At 33.7% G+C, this 13,850-nt stretch overlaps 2 protein-coding genes across 3 annotated transcripts; one reads left to right on the top strand and one right to left on the bottom strand.

Annotated features, from left to right (window-relative positions):
* Positions 1 to 431: 431 nt before the first annotated feature.
* Positions 432 to 4,109, bottom strand: LOC148599669 (transmembrane protein 233-like). The gene is made up of 2 exons (XM_088558030.1): positions 3,196 to 4,109; positions 432 to 1,134 (listed from the first exon to the last, which is right to left on the bottom strand). The coding sequence occupies exon 2, from the start codon at positions 1,123 to 1,125 to the stop codon at positions 646 to 648; it is 480 nt and encodes a 159-aa protein (XP_088414156.1). The 5' UTR covers positions 1,126 to 1,134; positions 3,196 to 4,109; the 3' UTR covers positions 432 to 645.
* A 2,983-nt stretch (positions 4,110 to 7,092) lies between these two features.
* Positions 7,093 to 10,439, top strand: LOC148599670 (uncharacterized). 2 transcript variants are annotated; one of them, XM_088558684.1, is made up of 4 exons: positions 7,093 to 7,252; positions 7,920 to 8,034; positions 8,444 to 8,710; positions 9,752 to 10,439. In XM_088558684.1, exons 1-4 carry the CDS (start codon positions 7,193 to 7,195, stop codon positions 9,850 to 9,852), a joined length of 543 nt encoding a protein of 180 aa, XP_088414810.1. In that variant the 5' UTR covers positions 7,093 to 7,192; the 3' UTR covers positions 9,853 to 10,439. The 2 variants fall into 2 exon arrangements, with proteins under 2 accessions (XP_088414810.1, XP_088414812.1); XM_088558686.1 differs by having other exon boundaries at positions 8,444 to 8,698; positions 9,749 to 10,439.
* Positions 10,440 to 13,850: the final 3,411 nt, after the last annotated feature.

Here is a 13,850-nt window from a genome sequence, read left to right on the forward strand (position 1 = left end):
GAAACCTAAAAAATAAAAAAAAAATAGCTAAAAAATAAAACGGGAATTCCCCTACATTTCGCAAAAAGGGTTCATCATACAGAACTCATAAAAAAATCAGTGCTATAAGCAGTGATCATTGTATGTACAAATAAAGAGATTGCAAATATAATTCTCCGATAAAACAGGCTGGAGGAGCAGATTTGGACTTTTTTCCTCAATGATGTAACTGAAATGTAGAGACATTTTGTCAGTACATTATCCACATTGGTTGAAAAGTGGTGTGTAACATACCCTCAGTCTGGCATTCAGTTTTTTTTCAGTTTTGTTGTTGCTGTTGTTGTTTTGTTTTTGTTTCGGCAACCGACTATGGAATAAGTCTTTTTTTATAATAAAACACCAAATTGGGTTTATTTGAGTACGTTCCAAGAAGCGAGCAATTATTTCACTTTTTAAAATTTTATTTGAATGAAAAATTAAAAGAAGTTTTCACCTGCTAAAACAACAATATACATGTAAGAAATATTTGATTCATAAACAAATAGCGAATTGAATGTAAATGTTATTGTTTTCTTTAAAAAAAAAGGAGCAGATGTACAGTGTTCTAAATCAAATCTGATATTCGTTACCCTCTTGATGATATAATTTTCTTCTTGGCCCGGATGTTTACGTCGGATGAAGCTGATTAGCAAGCGCTTTCAGGTCCACAACCGTATTTGGAACAATAACAAATTTATACACAAGTAAAATAACTATCAACAAAAGCGTCGATGTGATCCCGATAATTGAAAGCCATTTTGAAATCGATCCTTTTCGTTTAGCGTCTTCGATATCTCCCGAGAAGTACTGTCGTTTCGACAAGATAGCGAACAAAATAGCTATGCATCCGAACGGACAATTACATAGTGTAACAAACAATGCTAAACTAAGATAATTTGGAGGTGTGTTCCTAGATTCAGAAAATCTATATTTTTCTCTTTTCCCCGTTGGCACACTCTTTGTTACAGATATCTCACAAGCACTTGTACCTTCATCAATAGATGATGTCGGCAGTAATGACACATCGGTCCTTTCATCTGACGGGGAAGATGGACGAAATCTCTCTTCGGAATTCAAAGCCAGGAGCTCGTTTTCTTTGTCAACCATTTTCTAAACCTAAAAAAACGGAATAAATGACACCTCTAAACATAAATCATTAATATTGTATTTTGCATAGCTGTAAACATAAAAGTCGCCGATACCAGCTTTCGTTCTTTGGTCTCATAGATTAAGAACCAAACTGATTGACAAGCTCAAAAGAGATAAAAAGGAAAACAAAAACAAAGAAACTATGATTAAAAACAAAAACAAAAGAAAAGATATCAAGTAAAATGTATAAATTAGCAAATCAAGAGCATACAAACAGCAATAAAACAACTAAATCAAAAGATCACTTTCGTTCGAAATTCTAAATTGACTCAGTACATCTGTACTTTAATGCCTTTAGGGTGCAATAATCTTAAACTTCAAGCCCACGTGGATTTACTCTCATTATTAAATATGCAGCACAACTAGAATACAAACACGTTTATATACTAGTCGGGCAGCACATTTGATAGTGGAAGCAATCTCCTGTGATTAACATAATTATTTTAAATTTAAGTGTAAGTTCTTGTAAGAATCAGGCAAAATAGGAATAAAATAGAAACATGCATGTCACCCCGATTTAACCATATAGTTTCACACAAGAACACGTTCTGTATTAGGAAAGACCACAATTTGATCTTTGTATTACTGGATTTGCTCAGATTTTTCAATAGAATGTTAGAAAATGGGTTTTTTTAATAGAGTTATATGCCCTTAAAATGTTCCTTTTCGGTGCATTTTAATGAAATTATAACCCAATTGAACAAAATGATATCGAAAATCTTTTTGTGCAAATAGTCAAATTAAACTAACTTTCAAAATGGTGTTTATTCATACCATGTTTCACCCACTGCCTGATTCTTACACAGACCGACACTTATCCTTGTCAATCCCCAAACACCATAAAAGTCAAAAGGCTGCTATTTTATACATTTAAGCTAAAACCCGATAATCTATGACCCCTCTAGCATAGAATGGTCAGTAACAACCAAATTGAATTTATAGTAATTGGGTGTGAAGAGTTCATCGCCACTCGCTGGAGTCGTTCTGTGGGATATACAATGTATCCATTAATACAATAAATTTAATCCGGTCATTAGTCTCGGTGTAATATACATCTTGCGAAGAAAAATGTCAAAATGTGTTCTTGGATTCAAAGTAAAATCATGTTTGGATCGGATTTGAGCACTTAGACTCAAAGAACATTTAACCATAAAATTAAAAAGAAATGGATTTACATGTATTACTAAAATTACCAACTTACAGTACCGTTCGCTTAAAATTTCGTTAGAGTATTGAGTTTTCCAGCTATATATTTGACCATAGCTGGACCCAATGGCAGGACACCCCTATGCAATAAAAGTTTGGATGATTAAAAAAAAAACTGGAAATGACTGAAGAACCCCAACCCCTTTTTCGAATTTCTGGATCTGTCATGATCATGTTGGATGTACATGTATAAAAACAGCAAACTACTATGGAAGGCAGTTAAGAGGTTCTCCATGTAAAAATTTTGGTAGATCCTATGAAATGGGTGCCACAGGATAATTTTACCCCACCGATTTTTTTGTTCCCATGTAATGTATATATCATACATGTATGCGTGTAAAAAATATAGTTTGTTTTAAATCTATAATAAATGGCTCAGATTGTAAAGTTTCCTGACAAAGCAACTAAATTATGCTAAAATTAAAGAGTTATCTCCCTTTCTTCAATGAATTTCAATGAATTCTATATAATTTATTTCTCTTTAATCGTCGAAGTTATCAATCAAAAACTAATATTCAACTATGAGAATTGATGCATTTGTGACATGAAATGGATGAAATTTTTTTTAAACAATTTTTTGTCAAATGCCAACCACTGCCTGTTTTTTTTTTTTGGCATGGACAAACTCTCTCCGTCTCTGATCAGTAACTGAAAACGCCTATTTACCGGGAAAATACCGTAAGAAATTGTGTACAATGCTGAATGCTGAACATGTATTAAATAAACGTATTTCACTTGAAAAATACAAATTTATCATCAATAATCTTTATTGTGAAAAACTTATCATTAATCGATCTAGAAAATAAGGAGATTTTCTCTTACCTCAAAAGATGTCGTTTTAACACGAAATAATCATATCACTATGCTTTCTGTACAAACATTCAGGTCGATTCCACATGTGTCATCCATCCTTTTAACTGCTTTAAAAAATTGAAGGAACAAAACTCTCAGCTGTCACTTGATAGATTCTAGACTCTCAAGGAATAATCACACAGAATTTAATTCTAGTAATTACGAGTTTCGAAGACCAATATTCCTAATAGTCACCAAGATAATGTTCGTATGTATACTTGTGAAATCCAATACTACAGCTTCACACAAACATATTATTCTTCATCGCCAAAAGAAGAGTAGAATACCTGAATTTAACAGTTTTCTTTGAGTAATTGCGATACAGAAATGTCAGCTGTTAACTTAAAGTTTCAGTTGTAAAATTCAAGGTCAATAACTGAAGAAAACAAAGCAATTACTTTTCTGTATTATTCGAAACTTTTTTATAATAAAAACTTGTAGGGATGTCGAATATAGTAGTATACAGAGCCAGTAATCGATTACACGAAGTTACATATTTTAAAAGAGAATTGCGTTAAATTACTGGATTGGTTTAAGAGATAAATTTCAGGCCGGCTAGTTCCAAAATTCCTAGATTGACGAGATTGACGCTCTCGGCTGATTCAGACCTGTACATCCTCCACCATCCTGTTATTTGGAACTTAGTTCTGACATACAAATAAAACAGGAGTCTTCGTCAACACCACTATAAGAGGCATCGATTTCATCGAGAAAAAAAAACAACGTCTTCGTTACTAGTGTTAGTTTATGTAATTGTGAGCCCTAGAGCCCGGTCTACGTACTCCAGATTGAAAAAAAAAACAACAAATCAATATCACAATACAGTCCTGTCGCGTTAAATATATACTATGGATTCTTATGGCGGTTTGGCATTTCAAACGAAGTGACATTTTTTGAAACAGCTGTAAAATGCTCCAATATTACCCAATATATCAAACTATTATCACTTCGCTGATATTATGCAAGCAGTATACATGATTTTGCAATCTAGGCGAACCAACTCGAAGGTTAAGTAGTTAGCAACATTAATATTTGATTTCGAGGGAGAGGAAATAAGAAGAGTCAGCTAACGTGTAGGCGTAAATTCTCCTCAAATGTTTTCGTCGAAGTTTCATATGTGCCACACTGCTTTTGTTCTCTTTTTGCCAGTCGATGATGATGATCTTGTCCTATTTTGGTATTTAATATTTGATATTAGCACCAGTAAAAATCATAATGGTTGCAAGGAAATTCACCAATACCGCTTGTTCGGATTCATAGGGTCGGACTCGGCTTACACTCAATTCAAAGCTGAAATCCTAGATCCGTCCCTGTTTAATTTAGTGTAATTGTTCGTTGCTTGGCTTTTGGTGGGTGCCTGTCTCTTTAGAGATCATTTTGATAGCTATACATATGAAGTTTTCATCTGCAGATATTATCGTTTACTCAGAATGTATACAATGTTGTAGAATTTGAAGGCGACAATATAGACAAAAACTTATCCAACATATTTTGAATGTGAATATTGAAAGTGTGAAAATTTAGTCAATAGAAACACCAAGAAGACAACAACTGGAATACTGCGTTTGTTTTTCAATTATATTCTAATTTACCTGAATTTTACCTGTTGCTTGGCGCAAAAGCAACCTTATTTTTGCCGTAATAGTAAAACACTGGTCCATTGACATTCTGAAGACTGAGTATTTGGCAGTTATAAAGATTGGCAAATAAACAACACAGTTAAACACTGAATATTACAGTGACTTCGGAAATTTATAAAGGGAGGGATCCTGCCAATTATTTGTTTACTTAAGTTCACAATGTGCATCATGAACAATATTTTTTAACTTATATAGTAGTGAACTTTTGATTGGCATTTAATCCCATATTAAACTTAAAGGTGGGGAGGGAATTCCAACCCCAGGACCCCCCCCCCCGGATCTGCCACTGCTTCTCTTTGTAATACGTGCATGAATTCCCTGCTTCATTTAATGGTGATTATGCGATTCACCAGTTGTAAGGTTCAATAGTAAGTGACATAATGGGTATAAGTGTCATGTCGGTCTACGTCAAAACTCAAACTCATCATTATAACACAAACTCCAAACCTTAGAACTACACGATCACATGAAAAGTATGGAAAGTTCAAAGCGAAATGAGTTGGAAAAGTGTAGCTGATAAGATGGTATGAACGAGCAAAGGTTTGTAAGAATATCAAGTTTGTTGATGGTGATTGGGGTTTACTAACCCCGTGAGTGGGTTAGAAGAACCTACTAGTGTTGGTAGCGGATCCCAGCCTATGGGATACCCAACCGAAGAACTCGGTCACACTTCTAGGAAGTGTTGCTCCACTCTGTCTTGGAACTATATCTACGGAAGAGTGTGATTAAATTTGTTATATCTGACTATTATAATCATGTGATTACATCATGGACGCTACACTAGATCTACCTCCTTAAACAACGGTTAGTTCAAATTTAATTAAATGGTTTCAACTTTTACTATTATTTTTTTAAATTCAAAGCAAAATGTCGGATTTAATTTTTTTTTATAATTTAACCTATTCGTCCATAATGAAAGTTTATCCAAAGTTTAATCAAAGTAAATTAATGTTCTTAACTTTTATGAGAAAAAAAATCGATTTATATTTAAAATTTTAAATTTCAAAACTTTAAATTCGTAACATCCACAGATGTAAAGGATTTGAAAAGTTCTGTATGGTGTACATTTTATAGCTTCAAAGCTTATGCTTTAATCAGTCGAACAGTACATTTTAAGTCAGAATTCTCACACTAGATCGGAGACGGAATTACATTGTCGTTGACAGCCGGACGTCGGATTTATTTCCCAGAGAAATTCCGTTCTTTTCTCCAATTACCTTCGCCATAATTGTACAATCATAATAGATTGATACTGTACGGTATCTGACCATCAAATCATAAAACGTGAATGCCGGACACGGAACCGGTGGAAAAAAAGAGGGGGAGGGGAGCGGGGGAACGGATGGAAAGTGGGAGTCGGTAGAGGGTAGGAGAGGACAAGGTTTAGATATTTGGGTAGGGGAGTTGAGGAGGCGGGAATACTTTAGTTACAATAATTATTATGTCTTATATATCTTTTACCAATATGGAAGGGGTGTTAGAATATATGAGAAGGAAAAAATTGTAAGAAGGGGAATAGATACGGAAACTATTGATCTATAATATGATCCAACTCCTCAAAACAGTGCTTAAAAGTGACTTTTCTTTTCCGGAAACATCCATTACGTGTATGTTAAAGAATTAGTCATAACATGAAGTTGGAATGCTTCCAAAAAGCTTTAATCTAGCGAATGAAAAATAACGACCTTACTTGATGATTTATATAATATAACCAAATGCTACAGTTTGTACATGTAGATGGATTTCGTAACCAATGATATAAATTGATATGATTTTTATTGGAATATTATGTACATGATAAAATGTCACATTCTGTAGCACACAGCCGATATACTCCCAACTCATTTAATGATAGCTGTCATCTCAGACATGTAAATACCACAAGTCCGTGCATCGTTATAGGTATGAGAGTGTAGCTGACACTTTGAAAATAACCCTATTCCAATTTATTTGTAATTTGACAACCATACCCAACAATATATAAAATTATATCTCTTCATAAAATTAGTATCGACGTATATATGTTTACGACTTTTTTTTTTTATAATAAAAGGAAATTAATAAAAAAAAAAACAACAACAACAAAAAAAGTAGAGAGCACTATGCTATGTGTTACAAAACTATATTACGCTGACTTTTTTTAAGTTCTTTTCGTATTACATGATACATTTTCCTGTTAAGAAAGAGGGTTATTTTAATGGTTTAGTAAGAAGCACTTATCATTTGATACATCCTTGCATGTTTTAGATAATTGTTGAGTGCAACTAGGATGAATTAAGTTGTGTGGTAGAAACTTGGCAGTCTTCGTATTTAGATGAATCGTGATAATGTATAGCCTGGGGATTGCTATGTTTTTTCTGACTTTGTTCAGTTATGTCGATTACACAGTGAGTACTATATATCTTTTGGGAAAAAAAGCCAGAAATGGTGTGTTTAGATTTAAGAAACGTTACTCATTTTTCTCTTACGCCCCTTACTGTATATAAAAAAATGATCATTGAGGAGTTTGTAATGCCGAATATCCATAGAAGTGTTTTGTATAATGTTAAAGAATGTTTTCATTAATTGAAAGATCAAATAACATTTAAGTGGTCTCGCTTTAAAACAATATACAATATAAAAGATTGAGTATTTTTGCAACTAAAATATCCCTTACGGGTTGGGTAGAAATATATGAAATTTGATTGTTTTTGCAAAACAAAGTTTAGAAAGTTCACTCCGACCGTCATGGCTCTCTGTAGGTGCTACAGAGTAAAGAGAGTGGGTGGTGGGGAGGTCAGTATGATATCGTTGTTTTTACAGTGTCATTCCTTTGGAGCTGTAACAATAGTACGATCGTAATGTACGATTCAGGGGCCGATCTATTTCAACTTTATTGCAATTTTAGTGTGCATTTGAATACCAAAAAAATAGCTGAAACAACGTTTACATTCTCTGTAAACGGAGAAGAGGGTAAAGTTTTAGGTTAACATGGATAACGAAAAACCAACCCAATGTATCTTGTATTCACTACATTGACTAGTACGTTACTATTGTTTGTTTACTTGTGTTAAGACTGGTCAGTCCTGTAACAGTAACCAGTTCTGGTGTATGGACGGGAAGTGTATAGACATCAACATGAAATGTGACGGAAACTTTGATTGTTCTGACTTTTCGGACGAATCATCATGTAAGCATGGACTACATGTCTTCTTTATTATATATAGGACACAGAATCTATGTAATTAAAATTTCTGTTAATGCAACATCTAACTGCTTCTCGCAAGATTAAGTAGATTTGATATCAGAGAGATACATGCAATTAACAAACCTTTTCATACATACTTAAATATAAAGAAGTGGGCTAGTAACGAGTCTACTGCAAGCAGTATCATAGTAAATCCTTTCTACATTTATATATCATGGACTGGGTCTAAATCTACGCTTATTGTGGAAAGGTGGATATTGGAAAGGGCGAATAATCTTAAACATTATAAAATTTACAAATTACCCCCCCCCCCCACACACACACACGTTTGATTATAATTTCATCTTAGAATTCGGATTGGTGTTGTAAGCTTCTCTATAAAATATCTTAGGCGTGAAAGATAAAACGTGTCCAGAAGGTTTACTGGTATGTCCAAACAATCGTTGTATGGTCGAATGTCCAATCACTACACAACAGCCTGATACGACAACAACAGCATCTACAACTACACTATCAAAACAATCATCTCAACGAATGCCACAGACATCTGTAACATCGCCAAAACAAACTACAATTACATGGAATTCAACAGACAGGCTACCAGATAGAACAAGCAGTGATTCTCAAAATAACCCGGGACCAGATGCAATAACAATAGGTGGGAACAATTAAATGTGATAAAAATAGCCTATAAATATTAACAAAGCTTTTAAATCATTCTTTTAACGTGATTGAAAACATATAAGCTTTTTTATGCAGATCGTAATCATGCTTAAGTCTGAAAATGAAATGATGATATTTATCTACTCCCAGCGCTTGCAACTTTTCCTAGAGCATAATAGGCAAAGATAAAAACAAAACCAGAAAAGCAGTACCTAGCTTCCTTTTGGAACAACTAATATTGCTTCTCATTAATTTCACTGTGACCCAAAAATACAAACACATATAACCTAAAGAGTATCTACGAAAAGGCATTGACACTTGATTTTTTGTGTCAGTCATTAGTGGTATAATTATCAAGAGTATACAACACATTTTACCTTTCCCAAATAATGCTTTATAAAGATTTGCAGATCCTAACAGAATACTCGTACTTGGCTAAACTTTTTAAATCTGTACACGTGACTATAGCTACTCCAACAAAGAACTTGACAATGTGGCATTTTTTATTGAACAAATTTAAAATGCCTGAAACGGCTCGTTATGCGCCGTTTTCAATTTGTAACTCACATTTCCTGTAACGAAAGTTTATAATGCTTCGTGAATGCCACTGATGCACGACAATTTTCAATTTCGCGTGAAAGATCTCGTATGTTGTTATTCTAACATAGGGGTCAAAGCGCAGTAACTCCAAATGTATATTTGTGTGGATTCATTTTTCTCTTTTACTCATAATGAAATAGCGTGAAAAAATTAACAAATTCAACAAAATAATGCAATTTTTTATTTTGTTATCTTTCTTTCAAAGAAATTGTTTAATCATTTTGCCCAATAAGGATACATGCATAAAATACTTGTTTCTGTTAAAACACCCAATGCATGTATCTCACATCAGTAACCTAATCAAACTTCCACAGTACTGCATAGTAAGCTACGAAATGTACAGTATTGCTACTTATTAATTAAGATAAAGATTATTTGTATAAGAAGTATCGACTGGTTGACAACGTTTATCTAAACACAATTTATTACATTTCAGGTGTCATTGTGGTTATCATAGCTGCAGTATTAATCTTATTCTTAATATCGGGAACAATTTGGTACCGTAAATATAAGAAGACCGAGACAAGAAGAACTTAAGCAAAACTTTACCTAAACACTGAGAAGACAACCATACGGATATTTTATTTTACATGCTATATAATATAAAATACAAAATATACCCCTATCTTGTGAAAACACTGGGATTTTGCTATTTATAGACCCTTCACTTCCGGTGACCAGTAATGCACTGCAATTCTGCTAACCCCACATGCCATTCTGAAGATTGTGAGCTGACATATGTAGAATCATGCTGATATTAGTCTTCTGCAGGTTAAAGTTAAGGTAAAGTCCAGAGAAGCCATTGAATATTGTGAAATTAGCATAGAAGCCTATGGGAAGTGGAATTAGTGGGTGGGAAGTGGAATTAGTGGTTTCTAGCCTATAATTCAAGTATAAGTTTCCGGAACAAATAGGCAAAACAACTTTAACTTAATCGATTAATAATTGAATTAATCATATTGATAAGATTTTGGTGAAGTTGCATACTACATGATATGTAATTTGTCTCCTGCGGATAGGAGCTTTAACGAACAGAAACCTACGTCGATGAGAACAAAAGATGAATCCAGTTGTTTTTGTGTTGTCGTCACTTATGACCATAAATAGTACATTATTCATTTAAACGATTTTTTTTTTAAATTTGACTTGGGGGAAAAAGTACTATGCATAAATGTATTCTATGAGCAGAATCCTAATAAGAGCACCCCCTAATAAAACATGTCTTATTATCAGTGATGGCAAAGTTCGTCGAAAAATCTGACAAGTTCTATGGGATTCTTTGTCATCTTATTAACATTTGCTAATCAGCACCTATGATTTTATTAACTACTAAGTGTGTTTCGAGAGATGTCACTGTTATATTCACAAAAACAGTGCAAGTTAATCACTGTCCTAATTTTAATACTTCATCGAAACACAGAATAAAATTTGGTCCTGATTTACCTTCGTGTGATTTCCGCTAGAATCTTTGTTCTCTTGACTAATTCCAACAACTATTTCATTCTGCTATTCTGTCAATGTTAAAGATTCGCCATCTAAGAGTTATCAAGGGAACAAATGTAAGGGAACCAATGTTCTAGTGGAAATCAAAAGAATGTAATCCAGGAACAATGACCAGAAATGGAAAACAGACAAATACAACAAAGAACATACATGTAAAGTAACAGAAATAATACATACAAGGTAAAAAAGAAATGAGCAAATCGGACTCCACTGCTTTTCTAGAAATAGAAGTCCGGGGTAGAGGAAAGAGGAAAGGAAAACTATGTTTGACGATAATACGTCATAGATACAGCGGAAACTGAGTGTAAAAGATCTAGCTAAACGATATTCTTTCTTTCGGATCACATCAGTTATAAAGTCAGCCTCATAAGAGTGAAAGAGGAGGTCAGCAAGTAGAGGAGCACAATTTGTTTCCATTGGAATGCCAACCGTTTGTTGAAAAAAGCAGGGTATCAAGAGAACCAAGATTCTGGCGGAAATCAAACGAATGAAATCCGGGGACAAAGAACAGACATAGAAAACAGACACACACATCAAAGATCATTAAATAACCAAAATTAAAAAAAAAACATATTAATAAAAGAAAACGAGCTCCACGAAAAAAACTCGGAGCATAGACCAGTTGAACTGGTAGGGTAAGCGCCCTCTGCGTGTCTAGAAACACCCGCCGAGTAGCTCATAAAAAGTCAAGTCCAGGGTAGACGAAAGAGGAAAGGAAAACTATGACATGTTGAACATAGGTGAATGAATTATATTTAAGTGTCAGTGGTAGACTGCCAATGCGCAAGTTTTTTTAGGCTCCCTTTTACCAAGAATTACATCTATAACAAACTATGACAAATACGTATATATAATATATGATATAAAATGTTGGGAAAAAAGTTATTAAATAAATTCATGGATAGTTTCTATGGAAACAGAGCAATTGAAAATGAAACGGAATGACCTATCGAGCAGTAGAGTGATATATTCTCCATTTCAACGAAGTAATCAAAATAAAAAAAAAACGTTATTGTTTTCCCTGCTTATATGCCAGGATGACTTTATAATGTACAATAAGCATATTGTGACAGTTGTGCTTTCCAATTTTCCCACAATATTTTTGGTTTTTCCAGCAAAATGCTCTTTAGTAAAATGCGTTATTTATCTTGTGTAAAGAGAGAGTTATCGGAATAGAGCTTTCTCTACTTCATTCTGGGAACTCATTTTAAAAGTAGTTATGTAAAATCCTTTTTGTATTTTTAGCATATTAATGTACGTTGTAGAGTATATTTTTGTGGATTTTCCGGTCGTAAATACACGTTTTCGATCCCATGCAGGTACGTGATATGATATGATATGTTGTTTTATAATTACTGGAAGTTGTTTGATACATTGCATGCATATGAGTAAAATATAAAACTGGAGTACATTAAAGTTCTCTATAGATAATGGTGTGTTCCGAGGTCTGAAACGTATAACATTTATATTTGGTTCGGAAAGCAATTAGTTTCATTCATCATTAAATATGAACTACGATTTGTTACCGCAAGTAATAGCTTGGGTCACCATAGTATGTTAATACAATGATTGCATACATATATATAATCAAGTCTAAACTGCACCCCAACTATAGAATCGATGCGAGCTCGCAAATTTACGATGCAAATTTGGTCGCTCCTCAGCGGAATTCGAAGCCCTTCTCTTCACTGACATCTGTGGCAACACTGCCTGCACTAAATCCAACGCTCTAGACCACTCGGCCAACTTGGCTTTAGAAAAATATAGCTTTCGTTAACCGAGTGATACTTCCTCGTAAGTAAATCTAGGGCGCAAATATTAGCACACGATGTAACTGAACAGGACAACCCATGATGGTATCGATTAAGACAATAGCGGATTTGTAACAGTATACAATTACAGACACACCAAGTATATAATACTGTTGTAAGGTGGTATTTTTGGGATGTATGTATATTTATAGGTTTACTTGCGCATTTTTATTGTGTTAATTATTTTATATTTCAGTACAGATTATATTTGTATTGTAGTGTCATATTCAAGGTATATTTGTACTGGGAGTAGATTCAGGTAGTTCAGGTATTTCAGGTTCGCTCAGGTGTGAAATTGGTCAGGTGTTTTAGGTATTGAATTTTACTGGTTTGAGTTCAAATTGAAATTGTTCGGCGGGAATCTTGTCAGAGGGAATTCAATAGTCGAGCTGATCAGATGTGCTAATGTTACAGAGAGAATTGTAGAATTTTGCATACTCATTCAACATTTATTCCCAGGTTAGTTTTTCATTCTCTTTACTAATTATTCTAATTGTCTAGCTCTAAAATTCACGATTTATCGTAAGTATAGGAATGAGTGGCTTTGAGCAGATGTGCGATTGTAGTGAGTAACTGACCAGCGCTAGTTAGTAAAAAGATTTTGAACGCAATTTATTTTAAAGAAAACCAATTTCGGTTTAAAAGTAAAAAATATGTAAATCCTGATACACTAAAATATTTGCGAATGTACATTTTTCATTGGTAAAGTGCTTAATATCTAAACTGTATTCATTTATAAATATGATGCGTTGTTTTACCGCAACACTATTTCTGATAAAGGAATTTATGATTCGTATGTTGTACTGTAGGTATGACTGTTTGATACCTGTTTATTCCAGACGTACAAAAAGCATTTGTACAAACTTTCAAGGTATACTTTAATTGCTAAGTTATTTTAACAGAATAATTGTGTTTTATGTTTTCTATATATTGAACTGCGTAGTTATATAAGCAATTTGTATAATGTGAATTCTGGAACAGGGCATAATTGATTTAGTAGTTTATCTGTATTTTTGAGAATCAGTGTAAAGTTAGCAAAACGTACTATATTCATTTTGCAGTGTAGATACATGCACTACTTACAGGACGCAAATAGCTATTTTCTTTTTAAATACAGTGCCCGGTTGTTCTAAGCGAACTCTGCTATGCGCTTTAAGGTGTGAGTACTTTTATGTGTTATTATTTATTATGGTGTACACTTTCCGTATATGTAGCTTATTG

The sequence above is a fragment of the Perna viridis genome, chromosome 13, assembly GCF_037379345.1.
Source record: "Perna viridis isolate PV_CMFRI_1.1 ecotype Kerala chromosome 13, ASM3737934v1, whole genome shotgun sequence".
Classification (NCBI taxonomy): Eukaryota; Metazoa; Mollusca; class Bivalvia; order Mytilida; family Mytilidae; genus Perna; species Perna viridis.

What these genes read in the sequence shown, in the direction of transcription:
- LOC148599669 (XM_088558030.1), bottom strand. Translation starts at nt 1,125, where the DNA reads ATGGTTGACAAAGAAAACGAGCTCCTGGCTTTGAATTCCGAAGAGAGA.
- LOC148599670 (XM_088558684.1), top strand. Translation starts at nt 7,193, where the DNA reads ATGTATAGCCTGGGGATTGCTATGTTTTTTCTGACTTTGTTCAGTTAT. An exon ending in CTTTTCGGACGAATCATCAT is followed by an intron (nt 8,035 to 8,443) that starts GTAAGCATGGAC and finishes AAAATATCTTAG; the next exon opens with GCGTGAAAGATAAAACGTGT. An exon ending in ACCAGATGCAATAACAATAG is followed by an intron (nt 8,711 to 9,751) that starts GTGGGAACAATT and finishes ATTACATTTCAG; the next exon opens with GTGTCATTGTGGTTATCATA.